The 13,123-nt window shown below is 54.9% G+C and overlaps 1 protein-coding gene across 2 annotated transcripts in view; it reads right to left on the bottom strand.

Annotated features, from left to right (window-relative positions):
- LOC133362431 (adhesion G protein-coupled receptor L3-like) overlaps nucleotides 1-10,661 on the bottom strand; it is a 42,079-nt gene extending 31,418 nt beyond the window's left edge. The window contains exons 1-4 of one of the 2 annotated variants that reach the window (XM_061581375.1): nucleotides 10,382-10,661; nucleotides 8,167-8,395; nucleotides 5,936-6,131; nucleotides 4,231-4,340 (exon numbers count right to left, since the gene is read on the bottom strand). In XM_061581375.1, the coding sequence (XP_061437359.1) occupies nucleotides 4,231-4,340; nucleotides 5,936-6,131; nucleotides 8,167-8,239 (379 nt within the window). In that variant the 5' untranslated portion in view covers nucleotides 8,240-8,395; nucleotides 10,382-10,661. The remainder of the gene's footprint in view (nucleotides 1-4,230; nucleotides 4,341-5,935; nucleotides 6,132-8,166; nucleotides 8,396-10,381) is intronic. The other variant, XM_061581376.1, reaches the window with a different exon arrangement.
- Between the last annotated feature and the right edge of the window lie 2,462 nt (nucleotides 10,662-13,123).

The following is a 13,123-nucleotide window of genomic DNA, read 5'->3' as shown; positions in this document are numbered from 1 at the left end:
CTGGCCCACAATGCCCATGCTACCCCCCTTCGCGGCGATGCAGGAAGCGTAAGCTGGACTCACGGCCTCTGGTGGGATGTTCAAGAGATGAAATATTACATCAGAAATAATGGTCGCGGACGCTCCAGAATCTACCAAAATCCGCACGTCCACCCCTTGTATCGACCCAGGTACGGTGGACGAACCGGTAGCGGCCGCGACAACCCGCCGAGCCAGCTTACGCCACTGCGTTACCGAGCGACAAGGCGCAGTCGATGGCCTCCCGTTATTAACAATACCCGGATCGCACGACAACGGTGATGAATGAGGTGTCAAGCCTTGCCGGGTGTCTGGTGCGCACCGACTTGCCTGTGCTGGCGAATCCTTTCCTGGAGCGGCCGCAGTCGAGGCCTCCTGCTGGGGCGGACCCGGAACGCGGGCCCAGCAGTCCCGAGCGTAATGGCCTTTACGGCCGCAGCGGAAACAGTCGATGTCGTTACGGCGCGCTGCAGACGCCCCGTCCCGACGCGGCCGTGTCGGCGGCGCAGCCCGTGGCCCCGGCCCCCCTCGGCCCGTCCACGGAGTCGCGGCAGCCGACAGCTCCTGCGGGCCCCTGTCGTCTGGCACAAAAACTGCCTTTTTGGGGTCCCAACCCAAGGCTCCACCTTCGACGATAGGCCCCCCCGTCCACGCCGTAACCTGCTTCCACCGGCGCAGGTTGAACTGGGCATCTAGACATCTGGCCGCAGCCCGGGAGGTGAGCTTCTCATGATCACACACCGGCATAGGAATGCCGAGATCCCGGGACAGCTCCAGCATCTTTCCCAGGATGAGAGGTTCCAGCAGGTCAGGCTCCGTCTCCGGGTATGCAGCCATAGCCAGTTCTAGCACCGCGCCCCTATACGCCACCGGAGACTCCTCGGGTGCGCGCTGTCGTTGCACAAACCGGCGATGAGCATCGTCCGGTGGTTCGTAAGCGTCAGCCATTTCGGTGAATACTCCTCGCAACGTTTTCTTCTTTGCGGCTTTTATGGAGCGGAAGAATCTAACAGACTCATCATCGAGAAGAGTCGGAAGAACTTCTAATGCCTCCGCGTCAGTCCACCTCGCCGTGCGTACCGCTGCCAAAAATCTGCAGGCGAACGCGCTCCAATCTCCCCCGATGGAGAATTCTTTTACAGTCGGCAAGTGACGCCGCTGACTCATCGGGTGGCAGATTCAACATGGCGTCCCAACGTGGTGTCGACAAGATGGCGGCCTTACGCCGAGAAGAGCCCAAAATGGCGGCTTCCCGCCTTTCCTCGTGCGCCACGCCCAAGATGGCGTCCTCACGCCGCGTGGCTGATGGCGGCGACAGCGAAGACAACCCGGGCTCCTGCGGACCACCAACATCTCCCCCAGACGCCATTCCCGGCGTGACGAGCTCACACAACTGTGCAAGTACGTTCTTGAGAGTTTCAAGTTGCTCCGCCATCTGACTCCATCTTAAATCCACGTTCTTTAGTGAAGACGGGTCCGCCGACGCGACGACCTCTTGGACCCCCGGACCCGCACTCGTCCCAGCACGGATCTCCTCATCTGTCGGAGTCAGGTCCACCGTAGGAGGAAGGTCTTCGTCGTCGGAAGAAGAAGCCGATGCCGGAGACGGAATAATCTTTTTTCTCAGTTGTTTTGCCATGCCGTTACACTTCCAACACCAGTGTAATAAAAGACTCGGACGCTTCTCTCTGTCCTGTGTCCTTTATTTGGGTTCGATCTCTTTTCCCTCACGGCACTCCCCCTTACTCTTCGCTCTGCAGCCCCAGGCTGCTATCGCTTACGTAGCCCACTTCACAGCACTCCCCTATATACTCTTCGCTCTGCAGCCCCCAGGCTGCTGTCGCTCACGTAGCCCACTCCCTCCTTGCAGACCCGCTGCTGTCTCGTCGTGCAGACCCCCCCCCCCCGCTGCTCAACTCCACCCTTGCAGACCCGCTGCTCTCTCTGCAGCCTCCTCGCTGCTCCTCCAGCCCCGGGGTCGGTCACCGCTGGCCGACGGTGCCGATCCTCGAGGTCTGTGTGTGTGGCGATCTCGCCACACTCTCTTCCCCACTCCGCCCTGCATGGCCTTACACTTTCCCCAGTCTCCGATCACTCCCTACTGCTTCCGGTTTCTCCCCTTATAACCCTGAACCCTGTCCCCCACGTGACGTAACTCCTCCCCCCATGACGTCACTTCCGGAAGGTCGTTTACGCCCGCATTACACAAGTATACAGGCCTCAGGGTTGGGATCGAACCCACGACCTCCTGTATAGCAGGCGAGGTAGTTAACATCTCCTAGCCACCGTGATGATGATGATGAGACACGCAGACTCCAAATATAGAGCAGGTGTCAAGGTTGGTGATCGAACCCACGACCTCCTGTGTACCAGGCGAGGTAGTTAACATCTCCTAGCCACCGTGATGATGATGAGAGACACACAATCTCCAAATATACAGCAGGCGTCAGGGTCGGGATCGAACCCACGACCTCCTGTATAGCAGGCGAGGTAGTTAACATCTCGCCACCGTTTGCATGCGTGTGTAATAAAGGTCGTTGAAGCGACTTCTGGAATCCGGTCTTTATTCACTTTTCATTACAGCACTTCCTTCACGCTGCTGACAGGCAGCGTGAGAGGGATAGAGAGAGAGAGAGAGACGCACTGCCACGTGGCAGCCTGGACCACGTGGCAGCCTGGACCACGTGGCAGGCTAGACCACGTGGCAGCCTGGACCCCCGTTTTCGCGTGGCCTCCTCCTCCGTTCGTTCCAGTTCTGACCACGTGTCGTTCGTCTCCACCCCTATTTAATACCCGGGTCACGTGGTACCTTTCCACCAATCCTGGTTAGCCTCCATGGAATCTTCCAGACTCCATCGTAGGCTCCCGGGACCACGCCCCTGACTCGTCCCCCCATTGGCTGTGGCCAAAGCCAGCAGAACCAATCCTCTACAAACAGCTGTCACCATCCCATCACGTCAGGGCCACGCCCCTAGGCTTCCCCCCATTGGCTATGGACCAGGACCGGTAGAGCCAATCATCGTGACGAGTTGTAATCCGTCAACGACCCGGATATAACCTCACGTGACACGTGTACTGATGGGTGTGTGTCAACATAGGTGCCGTCTGTGTCGCAGCAGAGCCTGACGAAGCCGAATGTCCACAGGGAACGATCGCGATTCTTAAACACACACGTGGCATGTGCATCGGGGGCTTATTGTGTGTGGCATAAATCGACAGATTCATCGTCGCACGTCGGTTAAACACTTGGCTGAAATGAAAGCGTCGTGAACACAGGCCATTCAGCTTTTGCACAGAAACAGCGGGCATGCAGAGGATTGTGGGGTTTCCCAGGATGCGCTGAGGCCTAGCCTAAACGAATTTCAACCGAAGGTGTTGTTACTGGGATTGCCGCAAAATATTTTTTCACTATACGACATCAAATTTCACAATAGGACGATTTTCCAATAACGTTGTAGTACTCGTATTTAGCGTGTTAGTTCTATTGTAATCAATGCAGTCTATAAGGCTCATGAACGCACAGCGCTGACAGTTACGCCAGAAATGCGGTCAACAATTACACGAAACAAGGCAATGACGATGTCACATAATCGCCATGCTGTCAATTAACGCCGAAAACTGTTAGAAAAGCGTTGATTCGATTTCATAATAAATATTTATTTACAACCTGCATAACTTTTGGTGAGCGCACACAATTGAATTCTTTGGTTTTATCAGCTATGTCTCAAGCTAAGAGTGGTACATATGTTTGTGTGTTTCGTAATCACACCGAATATCTTCCAGTCCGCAGGTGCAAACAATGTACGGGTCAGTGGTGGACTGCAAGCGATTAGCACGCTGAGCTTTGAACCCGGTAACCCGAGTTAAATTCGTGCTCACGCCCAACATCAGTGACGATTGTTTAAACCTGTCATGGGCCTCCCCTCGGTTGCCTGGTGCAGTGCGTAAACATCGCTAGCACTGGGGAGACAAAGACGGCCGGGCGTGGTGCTGGCCACTCACACCCCCTCATGTGCCGTACCAGCCTTCATCGGTGCTTGCCCCGACAGCCTGTCAAAGGGCGTTACGGGGGGGGCGATCTTTGCCCGCGTGTGCGTCCGTGCGTGTGTGTGCGTGCGTGTGTGCGTGTGTGCGTGCGTGTGTGTGCGTGCGTGTGCGTGCATGTGCGTGCGTGTGTGTGCGTGTGCGTGTGCGCGCTCCGCAAGTACTCACTGTAGGGGACGCACTTGTACCAAACCTCCAGGTACTTGTACGTCCCGGGACAGGGGTCCGGAAACAGCTCGTTGCCAGCGACGACGTGGCACCACGTCCTGTTGTTGCACCTGCGGGGGGCAGGGGGAGCGGAGCGGCGTAGAGAGGAGGAGGGGGGGGGTAACGAGCACGCGCGTTAACCCCCCCGCCCACACAAAACAAAAGACAAAGATCCCCCGTGTAGCCTGTAACAGACTGTTGGGGCAAGTGCTGTTAGCCAGCACCTATGAAGGCCAGCACGGCACACGAGGGGGTGGGTGGCCAACACCACGCCCTTTGTCTCCCTAGTGGCGATGTTTACACATTGCACCAAGGCTGAGTCGACCTAGGAGAGGCCCGGGACCATTTCAGATAATCGTCACTGGTGCTGGCCGTGAGCGGGAATTGAACCCGGTTCACCAGGTTCATAGCGCAGCGCGCTAACCGCTACACTGCCGCTCCCTCCACACAGACACACACACACAGACACACACACAGACACACACAGACACACACAGACACACACACACACACAGACACACACACACAGACACACACACACAGACACACACACAGACACACACACACAGACACACACACACACACAGACACACACACACACAGACACACACAGACACACATAGACACACACACACACAGACACACACACACAGACACACACACACAGACACACAGACACACACAGACACACACAGACACACAGACACACACAGACACACACACACAGACACACACACACAGACACACACAGACACACAGACACACACAGACACACACAGACACACACACACAGACACACACAGACACACACACACAGACACACACAGACACACATAGACACACACACACACAGACACACACACACAGACACACACACACAGACACACACAGACACACACAGACACACAGACACACACAGACACACACACACCGGTGCCGCGACTCTCGGCCACAGCTGGGCCAAGCATCCCCAGTGCAGGACCCTCCTGTGAGAGGGTGATGATGAGAATCAGGCCCTTTGTGGCTATCAAATGACTGGCATATTCATTATAATTATTATGATTCTTACTGGGGGGGGGGGGGGGGCGGGCAGGGATAGACGGTGGCCGAGTGGGTTAGCGCACTGTGACACGTAGCCGGTGCCCCGAGTTTGTTCGTGTACATGCTGTGTTGGAGGTATGTACGTGTATGTATGCGAGTCTATGGGTCTCTGAGGCTGTGGGTGTCTGTGTGAGTCTATGGGTCTCTATCCGAGTCTGTGGGTCTCTATGGATGTATGGAGACTTTCTTTTGCACCGTTTGTAGCCAGAGAAAAATCCATGCGACCACAGGGAGAGGCTGTGCCTCCCCTTACTGTGCCAACTACACGACCACTCCCACACACACTCACACGCGTGCACACACACACACACAAACACACACACGCACACACACACACGCGTGCACACACACACACGCGTGCACACACACACACACGCTCGCGCGCGTGCGTGCACACACACACGCTCACACACACAAACACACACGCACACACACACACGCGTGCACACACACACACGCGTGCACACACACACACACGCTCGCGCGCGTGCGTGCACACACACACACACGCGCACACTACACTCGCGCGTGCACACACACACACGCTCACGACACTGGCGCCCACCTCCGAGCCACGATGTGGAAGCTCTCGACCTGCAAGCAGGCCGTGTTCTGCATCTTGGCCGCCTCGGACTCGCAGATCTGTCCGTCGGTGCGGCCGTAGAAGGCCGAGCTGACGGCGATGACGTAGCTGCCCGGGCAGCGCAGGTCGACGGGACGACCCTCGCACGACAGCTCCCGCCGCACCGGGGACTCGGAGCCTGCGACGGACAGGACGGACAGGCGGAGGTGGACAAGGTCAAGAGGTCGTTATGTGTGTGTATAGGTCCGTCTGTGTGTGTGTAGGTCTGTTTAGGTGTGTGTAGGTGTGTGTAGGTCTGTGTCAGAGGTCGCAAACGGGTTTTGATTCCTTACCCGTACCCGGCCACACCAGGGTCGCAATCGGGTACCCGATACCCGTACCCGTACCCGGCTGTACCCGTACCCGGCCGCACCAGGGTCGCAAACGGGTACCCGTTCCCTACCCGTACCCGGCCGGGTACGAGTAGGGTACGGGTACGGGTACCCGATTGCGACCTCTGGGATGAAGCCATGTTGCAGGCGCGGGTGGGTTGATTCTAGGAACTTGAATTGTGAGAAGAGACAAGACGTTGGGAAATGAGTGACAAACGGTGACTCACCAGTGACTCACGGCCTACCCGTACCCGGCCGCACCAGGGTCGCAAACGGCTACCCGTACCCGACCGGGTACGGGTAGCCGGGTATCGGGTAGGGTACGGGTATCGGGTACCCGGTTGCGACCTCTGGGACAAGGTCAAGAGGTCGTTATCGTCATCATCATCATTGTTATTATGATTGGCCGCTTACCCAAGCAAACGCCTCAGAGTCTCAAGGGTTATTGTCCAGGAGGGTCCTGCCAGGGTTTCACCGTAGTGGCCGATGTTGCTACCGCTGCTGCTGCTGCTGCTGTGTGGTGGAATCCAATTTTTCAGTTTGTGTTTCGTTTGTTGTCCTTCCCCCACAACTCCGATGAGCACGGTGGGCTACGTACGGTGCCAAAGACGTCCAAAGTACGCACGTGCTTTGGAAACAACAACAAGAACACACTCCATGCAGAAAGGTGCCCAAGTCGGGATTTGAACCCAGGCGCTGCTTGCTGTGATGCACAAGTGTCACCGCCAATGTGGGATTTCCAGGATGTCCAATTGGAATGAGCACCCAAACACCCCCATTGCAATCCAACAGTAGCAACGATTTCAACTTGTAGCGCTCTGACGGCTATCGCTCGCCCTGCCAGAGAGAGAACGAGCTATACAGCTCAACGACGTGGCTTATCGTGTGGACATTTATAGCAGCCAAATACTCTAAAATGCACGTTGATTCTAAATGTCCAGCGAACACCCGGAGGACCTGGAGAAAAATCCACGTGACCACGGGGAGAACAGGCAAACTCCAAATATACGGCAGGCATCAGGAGTCGGGATCGAACCCACGGCCTCCTGTATACCAGGCGAGGTTGTTAACATCTCACCACGGAGAGAGAGAGAGACACGCAAACCCCAAATATACAGCAGCAGGTGTCCGGGTCGGGATCGAACCCACGACCTCCTGTGTACCAGGCGAGGTGGTCAACATCTCACCGCCACGGCGCCCCTCTCTTATGCACATCACTTCTCAATTCACTACGTTGTTGTCTCGTCTCTATCAGTTTTTTTTTCTCATCTCACTCCGTCGCTATCTTTGCAGGAGGTTCATGGGTTCAATCCTGACCGTGATGCCTGCTGTAGACATGAAGTTTGCATGTCTCCCTCCCCGTGGTCGCGTTCGTTTTTCTCCGGGTCCTCCGGTTTATGTCTCGCGACGATGACGACGATGATGATGAAAGTATTTGGCCACTACTATAAATGTGCACGTGCCAATAAGCCACTTTGTGGAGCTATAACCTGCGATCACCAGGTCGCTTCTGACAAAGAGCTATAATATATAATAAAAATCTCAGTGGGCGCCTTAACTGGTTCAATAAACTATGGGAAACTCATTTGCCAGTAAAAATATGATAATTGGTTTTTTACCCTTCTATCTGGCAACAAAACTGACACCTTTTTACAAGGAGTCATGTTTGCATAGACCACAATACCTGCAGTCATAATGCAAACAAAAAACATAACTCTGATAATGTGCACTGTCCTTGAGGTTGATTGGTCCACACCCGAGACAGCTTTCCTTAGAGCCTAGTCTCACATGGGTTGGACCAGATGACGCCAAAAGTTTTTAAAACAAGACAGAGCCTCGTACCGGTTGCGCGAGGCCAACCGCTTGCGCCCAGCAGCAGCAGCAGCTGCGCTTGAAGCAGTCTCCAGCTGGCCATCGTGAACCCACGCGCGATGTCGGCAGCAGGAGACGGAGGAGTCGGGCAGAGTGACCTCTGAACCGCTGACCTCTGACCCCTCCGGCGAGGACTTTCTCCAAGGCGTTGCTGGAGACGGTGAAGTCGTTTTAGTCTCAGTACTTGGTCAGGTGAATGCTGTGGTGGAGACGGAGAGAGTGTGATCGTCATTAGTGTTACAGTGGACGTCACTGTTGCATCATCATCATCATCCATTACACCTGTCACGATGGTCCTGACTCCGATGAGCACTCCTTGGCTACGTACGGTGCAAAATAAGTTCAGCAAACATGAGCACATGCATACCTACTCCGGTCTACTACCAGCGACAAAATAATTCCTTGAAAAATCAAGTCAGCCACGGGGGAGAAAGTCCAGGCATAAGTGGGTTATCGCGCCTTCAGGCGATGTAGAGACGGGCAAGAAACCAACTTGCTGTGAGGTCACTTGTGAAAAAGAGCCACAGACACTCAGTGGGCCCTGAGCTTGGTAATATAAAAGTGTAGTTGAGTTATATTCTTGGTTCTTTCGGTAAAGTCACGTCCATAGAAATGTTTAATTAAAAAGATAACAAATTGAAAATGATAAAAGCAAAAAACCCACAATGATGACCACGTGGAAACGTCGAGCATCCAAATAGTCTCCAAACGCGCGACGTTGATTCTATAAATGTGGAGAAAATTTCACGCGACCACGGAGAGAGACACCGCAAAACTCCAAACAGACAGTAGAAGCGTCAGGGTTGGGATAGAACCCACGACCTCCTGCGTACCAGGCGAGGTAGTTAACATCTCTTAGCAAACCATGATGATGAGAGAGACACGCAGCCTCACGGCTGTCAATGTACTCAACAGGCTGCAGAGAGAGCACTGCTGTTGTGCACAGGAGCACTTCTCTAGCTCCGAAGTCTAAAGTCGCCTGCCTTTCTCCGGGCCGCATTGGCCAGCGACGTGAAGCGGGGGTCAAGCAAATCTCCCCTGGATTTGAAGCTTTCGTGACTGCAAGGATTCATACTCTTGGTTCTTTCGGTAAAGTCACGTAGGTAAAAATGAAATTTAAAATAATTAGAATCCCTGACTCACTTGATGCAGCAAATCTGGCTGTGACGGTCCCACCTGATGACGGAGACTTGTGTTGCCTCCGAAACGTCGTGATTTTATTATTTTATTTTTATTAATTTCATTTTTTACCTACATGGTGACTTTACCGAAATAACTAAAAGTACAAATCTCCCCTCTCGAGGTCAGCCTCATCCAGCAGCGGGTCGGCGAAAGGCTTCGATGAAAACCCCTACGCGTCAATTAACTCGCGTCTATTCATAGTGGCGAGGTGGGGGGGGGGAAGATCCCCCGTGTAGCCTTGACAGACTGTAGGGGCAAGTGCTGTTAGCGAGTAGCAGCAGCAGCAGCTATGAAGGCCGTCACTGTAGCTTACAAAGACAAAGATGCCCCGTGTAGCCTTGACATACTGTTGGGGCAAGTGCTGTTAGCGAGTAGCAGCAGCTATGAAGGCCGTCACTGTAGCTTACAAAGACAAAGATCCCCCGTGTAGCCTTGACAGACTGTAGGGGCAAGTGCTGTTAGCGAGTAGCAGCAGCAGCTATGAAGGCCGCCTTTGTCTCCCCAGTAACCAGCCCGTGCTGTAAAGATACACACGGATATCCACATTCACCATACATCACTCACTCGCATTCATTATATTAACAAAACTAAAATTGTATATTTTTTTACCTACGTGACTTTGCCGCATTGATGAGCAATTAGATTTTGTTCGATTGCAAAAATTAATCGTTAAAGAATTAGTAAAAAAAAATCAATAATTAATTATTTAACGATCAATGTTGGGAGCTTGGTGAGGAGGTTGTTTAGGCCTCAGCCTCGGCGCTCGCCTGGATCTCAGGCCCGGCTCGTTGGGCCGGAGTCGCTAGGCGAGGCCGTGGTCCCCCGACGTGAGGCGAGGCCTGGTGACTACCCATCATGTCTCGCCCTCTCACGTTCACATTGGTGCACTTGCAACGATTTGTTTATGTTACTCGTGGGCCTTAAGCTTTCATTGTGACGTTGCCGTGCTTTAAACATTGTTATTTACGTTTTAATAGCGGTTCACAGACGCGAATCATTGTACCGTACACACACGGACCACGCAGCTCCTCGCGCAGGCTGTAGTAGCAGCAGCAGCAGCTATGAAGGCAAAGACAAAGATGCCCGTGTAGCCTGTAGTAGCAGACTGTAGGGGCAAGTGCTGTGAGCAGCAGCAGCTATGAACACACAGAGACAAAGATCCCCCGTGTAGCCTCTAGCAGGCTGTAGGGGCAAGTGCTGTGAGTAGGGGGTTGTTGTGGTGGTTGTTGTGGTGGTTGTGGTTCTGGTGGTGGTTGTGGTGGTTTTTGTGGTGGTGGTTGTGGTGGTGGTTGTAGTGGTGGTGGTAGTGGTGGTTGTTGTGGTTGTTGTGGTGGTTGTTGTTGTTGTGGTGGTGGTTGTGGTAGTTGTTGTGGTGGTAGTTGTAGTGGTGGTAGTGGGGGTTGTTGTGGTGGTGGTTGTGGTGGTTATGGTGGTTGTTGTGGTGGTTGTGGTGGTTGTTGTGGTCAGGGTCGGGATCGAACCCACGACCTCCTGTAGACCAGGCGAGGTGGTCAACGTCTCATAGCCACACGGAGCCAGCGGAACGGATAATGTAATCGATGATAATCGATCATCAGAGAGAGGGAGACACGCAAAACGATGATTATAATCGATGGGAATCGATTAGCAGAGAGAGACGCGCAAACCAACGATTAGAATCGATGAGAATCGAACAAACGATTCCCGGTGACGTCATAACCCGGAGACCATCGCCAAGTTCAAGATGGCGGCACCCAGGTTGGAGGTTGTAGTGGTGGTGGTGGTGGTTGTTGTGGTGGTGGTTGTTGTGGTGGTGGTTGTAGTGGTGGTGGTTGTTGTGGTGGTGGTGGTTGTTGTGGTGGTTGTTGTGGTGGTTGTTGTGGTGGTGGTTGTTGTGGTGGTTGTTGTGGTGGTGGTTGTTGTGGTGGTTGTGGTGGTGGGTGGTTGCTGTGGTGGTGGTTGTAGTGGTGGTTGTTGTTGTGGTTGTGGTTGTAGTGGTTGTGGTGGTGGTTGTTGTGGTGGTGGTTGTTGTGGTGGTGGTGGTTGTTTGTGTGGTGGTTGTTTGTGTGGTGGTTGTTGTGGTGGTTGTTGTTTGTGTGGTGGTGGTTGTGGTGTTGTTTGTGTGGTGGTGGTTGTTGTTGTTTGTGTGGTGGTGGTTGTTGTTGTTTGTGTGGTGGTTGTTGTTGTGGTGATGGTTGTTTGTGTGGTGGTGGTTGTTGTGGTGGTTGTTGTTTGTGTGGTGGTGGTTGTTGTGGTGATGGTTGTTTGTGTGGTGGTGGTTGTTGTTCTGGTTGTTGTTTGTGTGGTGGTGGTTGTGGTGGTTGTTGTGGTGATGGTTGTTGTTGTTTGTGTGGTGGTGGTTGTTGTTTGTGTGGTGGTTGTTGTGCTGGTTGTTGGGTTTAAATAGGCTGGATTGTGTGAGGAGCTCACAAATCCTTGAAAGATCTGGGCAAAGTCCCATCGGTGAGCTCCTCCGGCAGGCAAGGCTGCGTTGGCTGGGTCATGTAGCCCGCATGCCCAGCCACCGCATGCCTAAACAGCTTTTGTTCGGCCGGATCGAGGGGGCTAAACGGGCGTGGCACGGGCTAGAGAAGAGATGGAGTGATGTGGTACAGGAGGACGTGGAGCTGAGTGGACTTGCCGATGACTGGTACCAGCGGTGTCAAGATCGGCCTCAGTGGAGGAGGCTCGTGAAGGACGCTACTGGGCAGTTGGAGGCAGTCGCCCTCCAACAACAACGGAGGGCGGAGGAGCGACGCTCACAACAACGAGCGGAGCGCCGGGTGGCTAAAGCACAGCAAGTTGGTACAGTAGGGGGCACAGATGGTGCAATCAGCCAGTCATCTCGGTCATCTCAGTCAGTCGACCCGTGGCACCTGCTGGGTCTGCCCCGTGACCTCCTGCCAGCGGGCGTTCGACACTTCACGTGGCAGCCTCAAGGTGCACGTGGCCTGGCAACAAGCGTCGTGGTGACATCACCGCCACTTAGTGGCGAATGGCGGTTGCTGTTGTGGTAATGTGTGTGTGTCTGTGTGTAATGTCTACATACACACCACACGCCACCTTCTCCCCGCACCTCCCCCCTCCCACAGCGAAAGGACTTTTCAACCACCATGGCCACCGCGGCGCTCCTGTCTGACGCTCCACGCCCTGCCCCTGCTCCTGCTGCTGCCCTGCTGCTGCTGCCCCTGCTGCTGTCCCTGCTGCTGCCTGCTGCTGCTGTCCCTGCTGCTGCCCCTGCTGCTGTCTCTGCTGCTGCCCCTGCTGCTGTCCTGTGTGTGCTGCTGCTGCTGCCCCTGCTGCTGCCCTGCTGCTGTCCCTGCTGTGTCCCTGATGTGCTGTCTGTGATGCTGTCCCTGCTGCCCTGCTGCTGCCCCTGCTGCTGTCCCTGCTGCTGCTGCTGCTGCTGCCCCTGCTGCTGCCCACTGCTGCTGTGCTGCGTCCCTGCTGCTGCCTGCTGCTGCCCTGCTGCTGTCCTGCTGTGCTGCCCCTGCTGCTGCCCCTGCTGCCCCTGCTGCTGTCTCTGCTGCCCCTGCTGCCCCTGCTGCCGCGCACCACCGCTGGCTCCCTGCCGCGCCGCTGGTGGTCCGGCTTCATTGGCGCTCTCAGAGGCTGCTTCTTTCAGCAACCGCCACCGCCGCACTGCCAACACCGCCGGAGGGGGGCGGCAGCGAGAGAGAGGAGGCTTCTCGGGTGGGGGAGGGTGGGGGATGGTGGCGGGTGTTGGTTGGTCGTGGGGGTGGTTGTTGGCGGTGGTGTTGGCGGT

This window comes from Lethenteron reissneri, unplaced genomic scaffold, assembly GCF_015708825.2.
Source record: "Lethenteron reissneri isolate LAM-NWPU_2019-01 unplaced genomic scaffold, ASM1570882v1 scaffold_1471, whole genome shotgun sequence".
Lineage (NCBI taxonomy): Eukaryota > Metazoa > Chordata > Hyperoartia > Petromyzontiformes > Petromyzontidae > Lethenteron > Lethenteron reissneri.
This window is presented reverse-complemented; position numbering and strand designations above follow the sequence as displayed.